Source organism: Cibotium barometz, chromosome 58 (assembly GCF_041138505.1).
Source record: "Cibotium barometz isolate CiBa-2024 chromosome 58, ASM4113850v1, whole genome shotgun sequence".
Taxonomy (NCBI): domain Eukaryota; kingdom Viridiplantae; phylum Streptophyta; class Polypodiopsida; order Cyatheales; family Cibotiaceae; genus Cibotium; species Cibotium barometz.
Window position 1 is genome coordinate 16,000,167 of NC_141103.1, and position 16,351 is coordinate 16,016,517.

Sequence of the window (16,351 nt, forward strand, 5' to 3'; positions counted from 1 at the left end):
CTGGGGATTGGGGAGTGAGGTTTTTTGCGACAAACACTATGGAATTAAACTCTACTTTGACAAAACATGTTTGCAAATGTTTTCATTGCATGGATGTCATTGGAAATGTCGAATGTGATGCCCATGAAGCTTATATCCTGAGAAATCCTTCATAATACAAACATATTACAAGGGGGATCCGCCCTTTCCGGCCCTATCGCAATGTCGTTTAAATTTCAGCATTGCTATCTCATCTAGTTTGGTGCCATCTCATCTTGTTTAATAGTATTAAATAGTTTAAGTATGTGTCAAGATAGTGTGCAACCCTATTGGGGACTATTACACGTCATCTGCAAGCAAGGGTGGTACTTGCTGAGGAACAAGTAGACCAACCCCACTATCCATCTCTTCTCCGGTGGCTAGGAAATATGGAGGAAATTTGGAAATCGTTTTAGTGGAAAGAACGTCCTAAACCTTAGTGTGGAAAATGTTAGGGATGACATCCTTAACCATAGGAAAGGCAGTAATCGTGTGAGAATGGCACAAATACATGATGTAAGCTGTTGTAATGAGAAATAAAAGCCCATAGAGCACTTGTTAGAACTAATCATTGATATTTTATGACTGTTTTGATGTACATGGAGACATTCATAACCACTATATTTCCAACATGAACGTATGGTCTCCTTGAGGCCTTCAATAAAGGTAACGCCACATCATTGGCATCTTGAGATTTTGGAGGGATAATTTTCCGAAGGCTATGTGCTGGCAGACTACGTTATGTTTTCTGTGAGGTTGGCATCACCGTAGTCAACCCTTGGCCTGCTGTGCTCTTCCATTGTGCAGTCACAGTTTTGATCTGGGTAAAAAACTGTACACCGGCTTTGCCTACACCAGAACATGTAGCAGGTGGTGCATCACAGTGTGTTTCAAGACAATAAAAAGGGAACAGCATTTTGAAAAAAATCAAAGTAGAATTGGCTCTACCTACTGAGGCTAGTTACAAAACCTTGGCCTGCCAAGCCACATCATGGCTGCCCCCCACAAGCAGGCAAGGTTCTGTACCCAGCCTAAGGGGAAGTTCCCACAGGGGGCTTTGTTAAAAGGGGGCCAAGTTGGCGTCATTTTGGCAGAGTAGAGATACCCAGGCATTGCTAGCTAGGGCATTTGGGGGGGGGGAGTGGGAGTGGGGTGCGCGGGGAGTGCCCTGTGGGAGCTTCCTCATATCTATTATATACACACTAATTTTTCATATCAACTTACCATAGAAGTTCATATCCCCTGCAAACGAGCCCTTCCAGCCGGTAAATGAGAAGAAAGGCAAAGGCACAGGTATGGGCACATTGATGCCCACCTGCAATTCACAAAATTCCACAGCAAATCAATGAATACAAATTCTAAAACGGCTACTTGCACGTTAACTGACGCCATGAATTTACCTGCCCCACATCAATCTCGTGTTGGAAAGTCCTCGCTGCGACTCCTGACGTGGTAAATATGGCCGTCCCGTTTCCATATCTTGAAAAAATAGCAGTGGCAACTCTTCTTTACTCTCTCAACAGAAACAATGTTAAAAACCCATTAATTCACTTGGTACAAGGCTGCGTACAGAACCATCCCCACCACTGGACCATCCATCGCTGATGGGCGGTCATGATTGGCCCCCCATTGATGAGCAGGAATGGTTCTTAATCCAACCTAATAATTCTACCCACGCAAGCAAACCTGTTTTTATTCACGACATCAATGGCTTCGGCCAAGCTTCCAGTCTGTCACAAGAGAGAGAGAGAGAGAGAGAGAGAGAGATGTCAACACTTGTGCATCAAAAATATTTATTTATTTTTAAGAAAAACAAATCATCCCATTTTTTATGAGAAGCTTTGATCTAGTACCTGCATGCAGAGGAGGACGGGGCCGAAAATCTCATGCTGAAATTTTGAAATTTAGACATCAGCATTAATTTTAATTTTTGTAGTGGGCAGTACTTTGTGTACATAAGCATTAATTTGAATTTTTGTAGTGGCCAGTATTTTGTACAACACAATTGTGTGTGTACCTGGTAGCATTCCATGTCGGGGGTAACGTCAGCAAGGATGGTTGGTCCTATAAAGTTTCCCTTGGAGTAACCAGGGACCTGTAAAACACCATAGCTGACTTGACTTTTATGCAAATGCTATTACCATGAAAATCAATGCCTTGCAACTACTTTGAGTCCATACGATTAGGCCTTAGCTATGTTTGACACACTGCCAAATAGGCTACATGCAAGTGTGGACCAATATTTCCCATATCAGGACATAGCAAGGGCTGAAACTTTTCAAGAAACCTTCTGATACTATTGTAGAAGATATATGATAATTGATCAAACAAGTACCTAAGCTAGAGTTTATCATCAAACTAGAATCTGATAATACCTGAATTTTCCGACCATCAAGCACAAGCCGTGCACCACTTTCCACACCGCTTTGTATCAAACTACAAATGCGCTCTTTGGCCTACCAACAGGAAAGAATACATTCAATAATGCATACACCTTAGGGGGCACACCAATGGGGGCCATAGTCACCAGAAACAAGAAACGGGAACGGAAATGTTCGAGGAATGGAAACGGGGAAACGCGTTTTTAGGGGTGGAAACGGCCGTTTCCTGTGACAATATTACTTGGGAAACGAGAGCCATGGAAATGGATGGGATCCTGAAACAGAGAAACGCGTTTCTAGGGACTGAAACGGCCGTTTCCTGTGACTATGATGGGGGGTAGCCATCATGGCCAGCCATAACGCTTGGACGAAACCTTGCAGGCATAAGACCCATCATGACAACCCATATGTTGGTGGACAGGAAATCTTGCCTGTCCAAGCCAAAGGGGGACCCATCATGATCGCTTCTAAGACTTGGACAGGGAATCCTTCCTGTCTAAGTGCCACCTTACCCCCTACATGCAGGGATTTGTGTGTCGAGTCTTGGTGAATTCTATTAAAAAAATCACAGATTTTGAACATTCATAGGTCAGTTGCCACCTGTTTACTGATTACTGGACCAACATCTGCCATTGGCTCAATGCCCGCTGTCACTTTCAGCTTTTTGGCCCTTTCCAAGAGGCGTTCTTCCCTGTTCACCATTAAACCATGTGAATTGTGATGCAGCAAAAAAGATGAAAACTTTAAGCACCCAAAAAATGCGGGGAGAGTACATAAGCATTAGAAAACCTAACAGCCCTTCCAAGGAAGGGAACACTGAAACTCCTCCTAGGCATTTCACCATGTTTATGTCAACCCCTCTCCCATCAAATCTTTGTCACCCTCCACGTCATGCCCATTCTCTCTCCTTGGGCTGCCCGGCCTGTTATAACCTTACATAAGGGCTCTATGAAATGAAGCTTTTTGAGACCCATCAGAGAACATAAGTGGTCCTGACTTGAGCCTCCAGCCAACATCAATGCAAGGCATTCATGTGAACCATGGCCATGAGAAGAGCCTCTCACACAAAATAGTTACCTCTTTACAACTCCAAAGAAATTTTTAAGGTAGTGCTCACTGCTGAATGTTATGCCTGGCAACAACTTGCAAGGGAAATTTTTAAGGCTTTTATAATCATGCTCTACTCCAAAGAAAAAAGAGAATTTGAAGGTTACACCGGTGAGACACCAAAAACCTTTCAAGACATTCCTTGAAATGTGATTTGTCCATTTTGTAGCCTTGATGGCTACTAAAAATCAATTCAACTAGACCAACATCATCATGTCAACTATAAGGGATCTCTGAGGTCTGGCTTAGTGATTGCCATTCAAATGGCCTGTTTTAATTTAGGGGGCCCTGGGAACCGCTGGAGTACTGTGGTCCTGAGGAGCAGTTGTGACCCTCTTAGCATCCTCCTGGGGCTCTGCCTCAGGGAGGGATGCTGTGCCTGTGGGGATGGGGGGAAGCTGTTCCACTCATGTGTCATCACAAGGATGGGTGAGACCTTTACATATTTTAGGGTGAAATAGTTGGGGGACTCATTAACCACCCCAGCCAACGCACTGTCAAATCCTCCTGCGAATTCAATTATCAAGGATCATAACGAATTTTCCACTATCCTTGGGTCCACATCTGTGCGCTACTAAGAAAGCCCAACCAGGAAGCTAAATGTCGGTGATGCATTCTACTCACTCGTCAGGCACACCTGTACATAGTGTTGAAGTGGCCTTGGGCTGGTTTGTTTCTGTAGAGAAGATTTATACCACATAGATTACTAAAGCATTCCTTCTACATCATTATTTATACCCTTGCCAAGTGATCGAGTGCCTCCCAAGGTAGAAGAGGACTAGGAAGCTCTTTTTATAAAACCATGGGATTATCATATCAAGCTTAATAATACAAGTGCTTAAAAACACATGCAAGCCTTGATCAGGCACTTCACGTGTTTACTATCAAAAACGCGTGCATGCTTCCTAATCAAAAGCCCCAAATGAAACCACCATTTTCAGAGACTTTGAACTAAAAGACATTGATGTGTATCTCTCAGCTGACTATTGATGGGATAAAAATGTTACCAAGGTCGTGAATCTCCGACAAAAACAGCTGTACTGATTGCCATGCAGCGCTGGCCTGCTGCTCCAAATGCAGCACCAACAAGTGCATTTGCAGTCATGTCAGCATCAGCATCCGACATCACAACAGCATGGTTCTTAGCACCCATGTTGCACTGCTCAGTGTAGGTAGTCAGCATGGCACAGCAGCACGTTTAAAATTCAAAGATTTGAATACCTTCACATAGAAGAATAAAACACGAAAGATCAATAGCTTACTCACTCACCTGGACCCGTTTTCCTTGTGAAGCTGCTCTTGAATAAATGTGCATACCAGCCTGTGGCATCACAACACACATCACGGACAACTCTCTCTCTCTCTCTCTCTCTCTCTCTCTATATATATATATATACAGACAAAAGAACCTCTCTCTCTATCCCTCTCCCTCTCTCTCTCTCTATGTATATACATATACAAATACATAACTGTATGTATGTATGTACATACATATCAGTTTCCTTGACTGCTTAAGGGCATCCACCTTGTTGACTCTGGTATTATAGGAAAGGTTTTGTTATGGTCAACTCTTTCTGTTGGATTTCTGGAACTGGCAAGACGTAATTCCTCTCACAATCCCATAATTCTTCCATCCCTCTAATAGTCCCCCAACACAGATTTTGAGGGCCATTGTGACGTGAGGGAGAATTGACCGTCGTAAACACAACCTTAGGCTGACTAAACTGCACTTAATGATGCTTAAGAAAAGACAGATAGTGTCAATGCAATGCAATGCAACTATATTAGATGAATGGGTTACAATGAGATCTAAATAGATCTATGATGTTGTCCTAGATGAAGATCCTTCTCGGGATGAGAGGAATGGGCTGATGCTGAGGACTGTTCCTTGCTCCAATGCTGAGGTCCACCCTTCGATGCCGGCTTCCCTCTATGTAGGAGGTAGGAATGATGAACTATATGCTGAATATGCTGCCTATGATGCTGAATATGCTGATATGCTGGATGAACTGCTGTCCCACTGACTTTCCCTTGTCTCCTGGGAAGGAAACGCTGAAGGGGTGGCTTGGAACTGATGTGATGCTCAACTGAAACGCAGATGCTCTCCTTGTTGCCTAGGAAGGAAACGCTGAGGAGATGGATGCTCAATGCGTTTGCTGAACTGATGGACCAAACTGGATGATGATGCGCTGAACTGAACTGGATGAGATACTGTATGCTGAAACGCTGATATCTCATGGACTGAATGGATGCGCTTCTATTTATATGTGTGAATGATGCTGGTCGGCCAGCCTTGCTGCAGTCGGCCAGCTCCTGGATGCTCACGACTGGCCATAAATGCCATAAATGCTCGTCGGCTGGCCATAAAATGCTGTCGGCTGGTGCAAATGCGCTGTCGGTTGATGCTAACAGCCCCAACCTGATGCACATGAATGCCTTATATGCTCATGATGACTAAAGTGCTGATGTTGGCGCTGAAACACCCCCATGCTAAATCTGATATATGCCTGACGAATACTTGGATTTCCTGTTTAATGCTTGATGATGCCATGCCACTTGTACACCTGATGGGTGTGCACGTGACAGCCATTAACTCCCTTTGTTTACTTTTCTCAATTTCTGTGTTGACCACTGCCCTTATGTTAAGAATAAAGAGAGAGATCAGCAAGTACTCGAGTGCAACACAGAAGCAAGTAGTGGCTTCCATTCTCAAAAGAGTTTGTCAGCCCCAGCTAAACCTGGTTTCTACCAGAAGCAACACATAGCTCTCTCACCATCGGCGGCCTGCAAGAAGCTTTCTGGGGTGACATCAGTGGCGCTAATCAGTTCCGCACAGATCTCTTCAACTCTCCAGCAAACGCTCTCCGGCAGGTGGCACATGGTGCACTCATAAGCCTCTGTGAGTGATGGCAAGCCTCTCTCCTGAAAATGTTCTTTCCTTTGGCCTTGAAAACCCCTAAAAAGTTAAGGTCTAAATTTTTGGTATAAAACGACTTGCATAAGATCTTGTAAACATGACATCCTTGTACACATGATGGCCTTTGAGATCTTGTGTTGTAAACCTATGTTCTCAGAGGCCTTCGAGGGTATTCAGGTTTATAACACCCAGATCAATGCACATGGGGTCCTCTGCCTTGGCTCACACGCCAAAAATGATTATGTATTTTCACTGCACTCCAAGAAAATGGTCATCAGCATCATGTTTGTGTAGCTCACTTATTCTAGATGCATAGACATTTCAATGGGGGCCATCCGGCATCAATGTATTCCATACAAATAGTTCGTGGTTTGTAGGCTCTAGTTTGAACAATGAATGCTACATGGACATTCATTTTCTAATCAAGAGAGCGGACGACTCCTACATTTCACTTGTGGTTGAGTGCACTGCCCAAATTTTTGGTCCAAAATGGTTGTAATCATGTGCATTGATATGTGGAGAGCGATGTGCTCTTAGACTCACTATGGGCGAGTTGTAAGGGCATGATTCCTACATCATGTGTCCATGCTGCTCCCACCAAAAGTGTAAGATTTGACCGTTGTCGTGAGGGTGAACAAGGTTCTGGGAGAGACCGAAATTGGCGTCAACTTGCCTAGTCTACTCCTAGCGGCAGGCACGCATGAGTGCCAAGGGAATCCATCACTAAGGGGGATTGTTGGAAATTATTGTGATGGATAGTGTGTTTGAGGGGCAGCACATGAGCCTTAAAATTGTGTGCACATGTGAAGGTCTACAGGGCATTAGACAAAGGTATTCCGTATGTGTGAAATCAAAGGTTGTGTTCTAAGGTTATTTGGTTGGTGGCATTATAAAAGGTGAAGGGGAAGGTGAAAAGATGGTTGAGAGATTCATGGATGTAGTTGAGAGAATCAAGGGTAGCATGAGATGATTAGGGAGGTGCGACGATATTAGGTGATTTGATGGTGATCTCTCTCTCTTCTGAGAGCTAGACGCCCCCACGGCCCCACCCCTAGGGATCCCAACCTACCACGCGTCAGATCCAGATCCATGACATACTCTGACGGCATGAGGAGGTTTCACTGCAGGAGGGGGACATCATCATCACAGCTCTGCGCACATGGCTATCTATATTAGCTTTTTTCACTTACATGTTCCTAGTATAGGTATCACTAGTTTCAGTTTTTCTCATGGATCAGTATTTTCATGGAAATGTACTACTGTTTGGTCTCATAGGCCCTTTGGGTCTTTTGAAGACATTAATAAAATGTGTGTGTGCGGGCGCGCGCGTGTTGGTGGTAGTGGTGGTTTTTTCTTCTTCTTTTTTTGTGGGTGGGGAGTTTGCAGGGGCGAGTATACGCACATGTATGTATATCTGCTGCAAGTAGGCTGGACCAATGTAAAGAGAGAGCTCTTTACTCCTTTCTACAATTTGTTAAGACTTAGAACATCTATTCAGACCATAAAAATTTTACAAATCTCAGCCTACACAGAGTGGCAGCTTTCTTTTTGAGTGAGTGAAAAGGTACCATGTGATAGTCTTGATTTATCTTGATTTTAAAACCTTTGAATACAAAAAAGGTTAAAAAGAACATGGAAACTATTATCTAGCTTTGATATTAATCAGTTCAGAAATTACCACATCCGAACCCACAAAGGAGACTGCTTTGATATCAGGATGATCACATATAAGATTAACAACATCCTACACATACAAAACCATACAATCAAACTAAGAAGTCATATGAATTGGATTCATCAAGAACACCATAAAACATAGATAGTACCTACATGAGTTCCATGGATGATATTTAGCACACCGGGTGGCAAACCAGCTTCTGCTGCAAGTTCTGCCAACAACATGGCTGCCCCTGAAAGACAACCACATTGTTTACACATGTCAAATTGTTGGGTTCTTCTTCTTTGATCCTTTCTATGGCACAACTCCACATTGCACACATATTCTTTTGCATGTATGCAATTGTGTGCAGATATAAATTTAGATTTTTTTTAAAAATGATTTTTGTACATATTTGAATGAATGTTATCTTTATAATATTATTGTTATTATGGTTACAAATTTATATAAAATACTGTGTTTAACCTACATTTTAGGTTTCTGATTTTCTTTTGACCTAAATCTATTTCTATTTTTTTGAAATCTAAAGTTTATACATAATGATACTTGAATTTATTTATTTTTATTTACTTTCATACATATACCAATAGTATGAACCATTATACATTAACATGGTAATATTAGAAATGCATGTGTGGTATGCTCGGGTCAACCAATCACACGGGGGCTCCAGATGAAACGTTTACCAGCCTTTCAATACAACCTAGATGCTCTCATCGAGGGTAAGAGGATCCATGCTCTCATTTTTAAGGTTTATTAAACCTTACAACATTAGGTTTATGTTTTTTAATTAAACCTTTGTTTTTTTTCCTTCGTTTCTTTTCTACGTGTCTGCACTGGCGGCTCTTTGAATCTGCAGACTGGTTGCCGGCTACTCTGTAGGACGACTAGATGGCCCGATGCTTTGTTTCAGGTCTTCACATTGCACCTCGTTGAAGGATGCTTCAGTTGCAGGATTGCATGGAGCCCCTCTATTGTGTTGCTATAGCCAGCAAGCTGGCTGCTTGTACGAGAGGCTCTGTTATGTGGCTGCAGGGCTGCAAACGATGAGCCCTTTTACTGTAAATGATGATCCCTTTATTGTGTTCCGCTGCATGCACGACTATGTACACAGAGTTGTTGATGCTTTCTGTAGAGCTTTAACTGCAGGCTTCCTTACCCTTGCATTTCTCTACCCAGGATCAAGGATGAGAGCCATGGTTGCTCTGATACCAATTTGTTGGCTGAAATGGAGGGTCTCTCTCCCTCTATCTCACACACATTAGCATGCACAGGAAGCAATAAAGAAAGAACACGATTGTGATTATTCCATTATGGGAATACACACACGTACAATATGATGAAGAAGGTGGTTGCCACCTTTCATGTCAAAGGCATGTCCTTTGACATCACCCTACATGTGCACCTCATCTCATTCATCAACCATACAAGTGACCTTATTACATTTGATCATGAACCTTAGGCAAAGTTTGCCATTAGACACATTTATCACACTACTTTTAACACTTTTGTGGAAAAGGGTGGACAACAGCAAAGCAAGGATTAGAAGGCTGCAAATGAAAAGAATGAAAGGTAAGAAGAAGCAGAATACAATACATAAGAAAAACCAGGAGCTCCCCTGCTAAGGACAACGAGAGTCTTATATACTACAGATGCATAGTTGTGAAGGAGAGACAGCTTGGGACGACACAGTCGAAATGCATGCATGTTTTGGGGAAATTTTATATGGCTACTGCCATGGGTCTGTGAGTACCAAAATGAGTATGGCTGCCACCATGGGTTTGTGAGTACCCTTAATGCATATGCTTATCACCATTGACATGGATACCTTTGACAGCAAAATGATGTATGTATGCACACCTATAGCTACATGGTCATAAAGCATAGGTATTTTGAATGTTCTTGTGCAGATTTTTAAGCTGAAAAGTACATCTATGGATGTATACATATTATTTTTGGACAGCTTTGTACATATATATGTTGTAAAGTATCTTGTAAAAATAAAGAGTTACCATGTCAAAATAGAAGAACACAAGTCGTGCAAGCTCCTGAGCCCCAACCCCCCTCTCTACTGCTCAGCGCCTCAACCCTCCCCCCTCTGTCCGCTCCCCTGTTCGTTCCTTTGCCTGCACCCCCCCCCCTCTCTCTGCGCCTCAACCCTCCCCCCTCTTCCTTCGTTCCCCCCCGCCCACCCCCCCCTCTTCCCCTTTTTTCTGTCCGTCCTCCTCTTCGTTTCTCCGCCTCTCCTCTCTCCCCTCCCGTGCGCAGGTTGGTGCTTCCTGGCTTCTGGGGTTTTTTATCTTTATTCGGCAAGCTTCGGCCTATTCTGGTCTTCACCCTCGGGAGGACTCCATGTCAGCCACTCCGTCATCCCCAATCGAAGCCGTCATTGCTTGCATTTCCTTCTCCGAAGCGGATCTTCAGGCTCTCGCCACGATTGTTGCCTCACTTGAGGCCTCCACCCTAGTCTGCAAAATTGTTGGTAGCCGCCCTATGCACGGATAGCTCAGGGATCTTTTACAAGCCAGCCTCATTGGCGAACCTACAAAGATCATCGATATTCACCCTCTGTGGCGAGGATACTACCAAGTGGAGTTCAACTCGCCATCAGCGTCAGACCGAGTCATGCAGTTGAGTGCCCTTGCACTCCGTATACGGCACAGGCCTTCTTTGCACGGTGGCAGCACGGCTTCGATCCAACGTCTGACCCATTGGCTAGTGTTTCGGGCTTCACAGTGACAATTTGCTTCCCAGGCCTTAGGACGGACCTCCGTGTCTGTGTGGCCTCGTCGGAGTCTGTACCGCATTGTATATCTATTCCTAGTCTCCGGGGCGACCCCATACAACAACGGGTGGAGTATTCAGGCCTTCCAGGTCAATGCTTCATTTGCAGACAGATGGGTCATTTAGCCAGAGCTTGCCCTCAACGGCAAACCAGGAGTTCCTCCCCCCGGTTCTCGTGCTGATCCTCACCAGGGGGTAGAGAGAGAGGCAGGCCCTCAGGCAACAGAGCACCAGGCCCTAACTTCGGGTGACCCAGCTGCAGGCGAGTGGCGAACAGTTGTGGCCCGCGCCCGGGCCACCAGATGACCACCAGAGCCAAGCGCCGCCGCCGCACGCCACGCTGGCAGATCTCAAGAGGATTCGGTTCTATCAAAGAACCGTTACGAGCATTTATCTCAGCATTTTCCCATTGGTGACGTGCCCTCTTCAATCCCGGAGCAGCCCCCTCCGGCCCCACTAGATGGCGACCGATCCCTCATCGAGATCCCCCCCCCCCCCCCCCCGCGGGAACCCCAGTGTTCGGAGAGGCCGGTCGGTCTCTCTGAGCCCCCAGCGAGGCCCTCCCCACAGCTTTCCTCTCTGGTGGATCTCTCACAGCATTACCCCTCCCCGGTCTCTCCGCCCCTCCGCCCTCCCTCGCCGCCTCCCCCACCACCCCCACCCCCTCCCCCTCCTCCTCCCCCAGCCTCGACACCAACGATACCCACCGCAATTCACTCCGCCCCACCTTTATCATCCGAGCCATCCCTACCCCCCCCCCCCCATCTACCTCTCCAGAGCACTCTCGTCGCCCCCCAACAGCCCCTGACCCGGAGCGGCTAACACGGAGCGGAGGCAGCCAACCGGATCCGTCCATCGCTTGATTCACCGATTTTCTGAGCCAGTAGAGATGACCATTGCCACCTCCCATCGAGGCCAAGAAGGGGAGATGGTAGTCTCTAGCCTAGAGGTGTTGTTCTTTGTATTCATGCATACTTCTGCTGTGCTAACTCTTCCCCCCTCTTACAGATACCTCCACTGTGATCGATGGAGTCCGGAGTATGCATATGCGCGCGCTCGCACAGAGTCATGGAGGACACGATTAGTGCCCACCTGGCGCGCCTTTGCCCCTGCACGGGTTGTGATTATTCCCTGTCTAAACCCTCGCTCAAGACTCTTCGAGTGGAGGGCAGTTCCACTAGTGCCGCATCACACAAAGATTGATATGCGGATTGTTTCATGGAACATTCAGGGTTTAGGGGGGCCATAGTGGGGGGACCCATAGACATTCTGTTCCTCTAGGAGCATCATCTCTCAGAGGGGCGCACCCGCAGGTGTGGGAAGATTCTTCCAAGCAGGAGTCACACCTTCTGGTCCCCATCCTTCGTCCCCTCTGGGACATAGGGAGAAGTGTGTATACTTGCCAGTGAGCAGCTGCTACTACCGGCAGTGGACTGGCTCAGGAGTCATTGTCCCGGGGCGTGCACAGTGGATTATCATTACTATTGGAGAGGATAGCATTGGCTTCTCCACTACCCCCCCAACTCTGTCCACAAATGATGAGATCTCATTGATATATAGCCCAAAAAATGTAGGAGACAGCGCGCAGCCCTGTTTGACCCCTATCGTACTACTCCTGATGGTCCCTGAGGGCCATCACTCCCCATATCACATCTAATGAAAATTGAAGCACCATCAGCTGATCTAGGAGGTGGGGACCAAATCAAATCCACCAATCAACAGTAATTAAAACCGGTCTCTATGGACACATAAAGCGGTAATTCATTCACAAATAACCTGGACTTACTCAGACACACAATCACAGAATCCTCGCTCCCTCGCTCAACAACACAATGGCCCCGAAGTCCGACGCCCCTTGCGGTATTTCTTTATTGTTAAAAAGTTGGAAAATACAAAGCACGAGTGCAACAGAGCACCCTACTTGCACCAGCTGAGTTTTACAAATTCTGGGAGATATTTGCCAGCATAACTGCACTAGAACTGTTCCATAACATCTCAGAATGAGTCCCAACTGACAGGCTCACTTCCATAGACATCAAACTACCCAATGGAGTCCAAAACATCACAATTCAGCTTGCTGTAATTTTCTGCACATACCTGTTTTCAGCTCTGTCTTCACATAACAGCCCAAAAACAACACCTAAACAGTGCTGAAACAGCGTTGTATTGAAGAGGTTATTACCCTCTTCCGTCCCAGCTTTGGTGTAGGAACTAACTACACCGGTTCCTGTTCAAGGAGGCAACTAGCCTCTGCATATAAGCATGAAATTCACACAACTGTTCTTGATTTTATCTGATGAGAGCATTACCATAGTCTGCAAGAGAGAGAGAGAGAGAGGCTGTAGGGAGCAAGCTCAACCCTCAATACATGAGTTGCAGGGCAAGGGAGTGCACCACAATGGCTCTTAACCTGCAACAACCCACCATAATGGCTGCAAATGAGCCTCATTCAGCCCAAAATCCCACGCTTCCCTCTTCCCAATGTGGAAAATGCACATAAATTTGACACTTGGCACATTTTTAAGCCTTTTCCACATGCAATCTTCCAAGCTAAAAATCTCCTGACTCGTTCACACTCTCACAACAGTCCTTTGCCAGCTTTTGGTCCCCTTGACATTCCGCACAAACTGACGCGAACACTTTTCAATTCCGACACTGCCCAAAATAGCAGTTCCCTAGATTTTAGGGATGATGTCATCTGCATTCCTTCTGGTCTCCTGACCATCTTTGACCACTATGGTCACTTCAGAATTTGCTTAGAATTCAAGATACATTCACATTTCGGTGGCGGCCACTTACTAGTGTAAACCGGCCTATGCCCTCATTCAGTGGCCATGTCTTGGACACTGTCATTCATCTTTCAGTGCAGTTCTCAGGCTTAGCCAACCACTGGTCCAAAGTCCCACTGGCTGACCCATTCTGACATTGCAATGGCCCAAACCCTTCCAAGAGATCTCGGGGGAAAACAACAGCAACCAAAGAGAAAGAAAAGAAAAATATATATTTATAAAGAAATGTAAATAAAGAAAACAACTGCAAAAAGTTTCACCTCCTGGTGACATACCCCCCTCTTGAAAGAAGCAAGCGACCTCGATTGCAAGTCCACATGCAACCGGATGACACAGGACGATCACAAGATTCCCCAGGTGATTAGTGTCATCGCATGTATCTCCTGCCAACGGATGACACGGGGCGATGATAGGAATTCCCCACTACCATTTGTGCCATCGCAGGTTCAAATCTTTCAAATACATGTTTCCGGATGCAACACAGGGCGATAGCATATATCTTGTACTATTAGTGTCACAACATGTAAATCATTCATTTGAAGCGTAACAGATACAACTTCAAAGCACTGAAAGTTCATTCATTGATTAAGTCATTGACAACAAATGTCAAAACTGTACATTGCCAAACATATGATACAAGTGTACAGGTCATTCAAAATTCAGGTTCGAAAAGCAGAAATAACTGGGACAGACTCTCCTTTCAGTTTCACATCCAAAACATGAGTCTTGTCCCTATGTACAATTGTGATTTTCCTGTTGAAAGCATCCAACACTGCATGTTTCCTATGACACCATGGAATTCCTAACAGGACATCACATCCTTCCAAGGGCATGATAAGAAACTCCTCTGTGTCGACATAATTCTGTATATGCATGCGAAGTTTGCCAAGTATAGGAGTGACAGGAACTGAATGCCCAGGGCATGCCAAATCAGCCTGTCCAACTGGTCCCATCTCTTCAGCACGAATTCCCAACTTGGCTGCCAATGCTGGTGAAATAAAGTTGGCTCGAGCACCAGGGTCAAAGAAAATCAGCACTGTAGCATCTCTGATTTTACCCCATGCTCTGCACAATTCTATCGCATCATCACATGGCTGGTCACCAACCACGTCAGGTATCAATCCTGCACTCGGCATTGTCTTCTTCTTGGGTGGCCCTTGTTTATCCTCTGCATCTTTTGCTGGCTGTTGTGGACATTTTGCAGCCATATGCCCTTTCTGTTCACAGATGAAACAGTTCCCAGCTTGCATCAATGCCTTTCTCTCTTCAAATGACTTGCCATACAGTGGCCTCTTCTGTCCTTTGCCTTGAGGTTCCTTCTTCACTGTGCTCTTGAAACCACCTGAACCTCCCTGAAGCAGTGCATTAGCCATGTTTGCTGCATCCAGTTTGTGCCATGCTGTCATCACATCCACTTCAAAGGTGTTTGTCAGCCATGCAAAAGAGAACTGCTGCTTGAATTGGACCCATGTAGCAAGTGCCTGTCCTTGCATCAACAGTGAGGTCCACCACTGCAATGCGTTAGCTTTCAAGAAAGTAGCAGCCTTCCCCACCTTAGAAGACTCTGTGAAGTTGCCTCCAGTGAATGCTGCATCAAACTGCTGAATGAAAGTCAGCGCTTTCAATTTGTCCTGCATCCCACTGAAAGTCTCAAACTTAACTGCTTGACCACCTTCTTTGTAATCCTTTTGCTTACTGCTCCTGGGGGTCAAGTAATCATAGACTGGCGGCTGTAAGAATGGTAAATCCTTCTGCACTTTCTCTGCACTAGTCCTTGCTGCCCTTTGTCCACTAGGCTGAGAAAATTCAGCCACCTTAACAGGTGCTGCAGGCATCAAAACTGGACTGAAATGTGTCTGAAGTCCATGCTGCACACCGATGTTGGCATAAAGAGGGTTCACAAATTCTGTAGGCATCAGTCCTGGTGACCCTCTTGGCATCAAACCTGGCAAAGCTGTGGGCGGTCTAGCCATGGCTTGGAAAATAGACCCACCACCAAAATAACCAGGTTGGGCAGCAACCAAAGGAGGAATGGTCGGCAGAACCATTTGTGCATTACTGCCCTGACCATTAACTGCCTGATCCTGTACCTGTGTAACATGCTGCACTGGATCAGCTGCCACTGCTGGTGTCTGCTCTACATGCTGTGGCATCCTTGGCACTTGTTCCTGTGCTCTCTCAACTGCATGCTGAGATGATTCAGCCTGGGAATCCCCTGTCCTTGACTGCAAATATCTCTTCATCCTGGGATTCTTCACCAGCTGTTCAAAGGTACCAACGATGCTCAGGAGCTGCGCATGAAATAAATCCTCTTGTTCCTGTTCTTCTAACAAGGCTGGCTGTACTACTGGCTCCGTCCGAGCAGAGACTGACACCTGGGCACCTGTCACCTCTATACGCTGTCTGCGAGTAGAAGAGGAACTCTCTTCGGCAGGGAGCTTGCCTTTCTCTTTGTCTGTCATACTGTCGACTGAAAGTTTAAAAGAACCTGTATCCAAAAAAAGAAACTGTACTCTTTCTCACCTGTAATCAGTTGTACCTCACTATGTGTGTCTCCTGTTCACCCAATCCAATCCGTGTCCGGGCTCTTGCAGAAAAGAGGACCTTGTCCCGGCAACGGAACCATAAAACCGGTCTATGGACACATAAAGCGGTAATTCATTCACAAATAACCTGG

The 16,351-nt window shown here is 45.6% G+C and overlaps 1 protein-coding gene across 2 annotated transcripts in view; it reads right to left on the bottom strand.

The window, feature by feature from the left end:
- Positions 1-573: 573 nt before the first annotated feature.
- Positions 574-16,351, bottom strand: part of ALDH6B2 (aldehyde dehydrogenase 6B2) — a 63,271-nt gene continuing 47,493 nt past the window's right edge. For both annotated transcript variants that reach the window (XM_086792867.1, XM_086792868.1), the window contains 12 exons: positions 8,254-8,333; positions 8,102-8,167; positions 4,777-4,827; positions 4,514-4,665; positions 3,000-3,090; positions 2,394-2,474; positions 2,036-2,113; positions 1,872-1,907; positions 1,705-1,748; positions 1,419-1,497; positions 1,243-1,333; positions 574-867 (listed from right to left, as the gene is read on the bottom strand). In XM_086792867.1, coding sequence (XP_086648993.1) covers positions 758-867; positions 1,243-1,333; positions 1,419-1,497; positions 1,705-1,748; positions 1,872-1,907; positions 2,036-2,113; positions 2,394-2,474; positions 3,000-3,090; positions 4,514-4,665; positions 4,777-4,827; positions 8,102-8,167; positions 8,254-8,333 — 959 coding nt within the window. In that variant the 3' untranslated portion in view covers positions 574-757. The remainder of the gene's footprint in view (positions 868-1,242; positions 1,334-1,418; positions 1,498-1,704; positions 1,749-1,871; positions 1,908-2,035; positions 2,114-2,393; positions 2,475-2,999; positions 3,091-4,513; positions 4,666-4,776; positions 4,828-8,101; positions 8,168-8,253; positions 8,334-16,351) is intronic.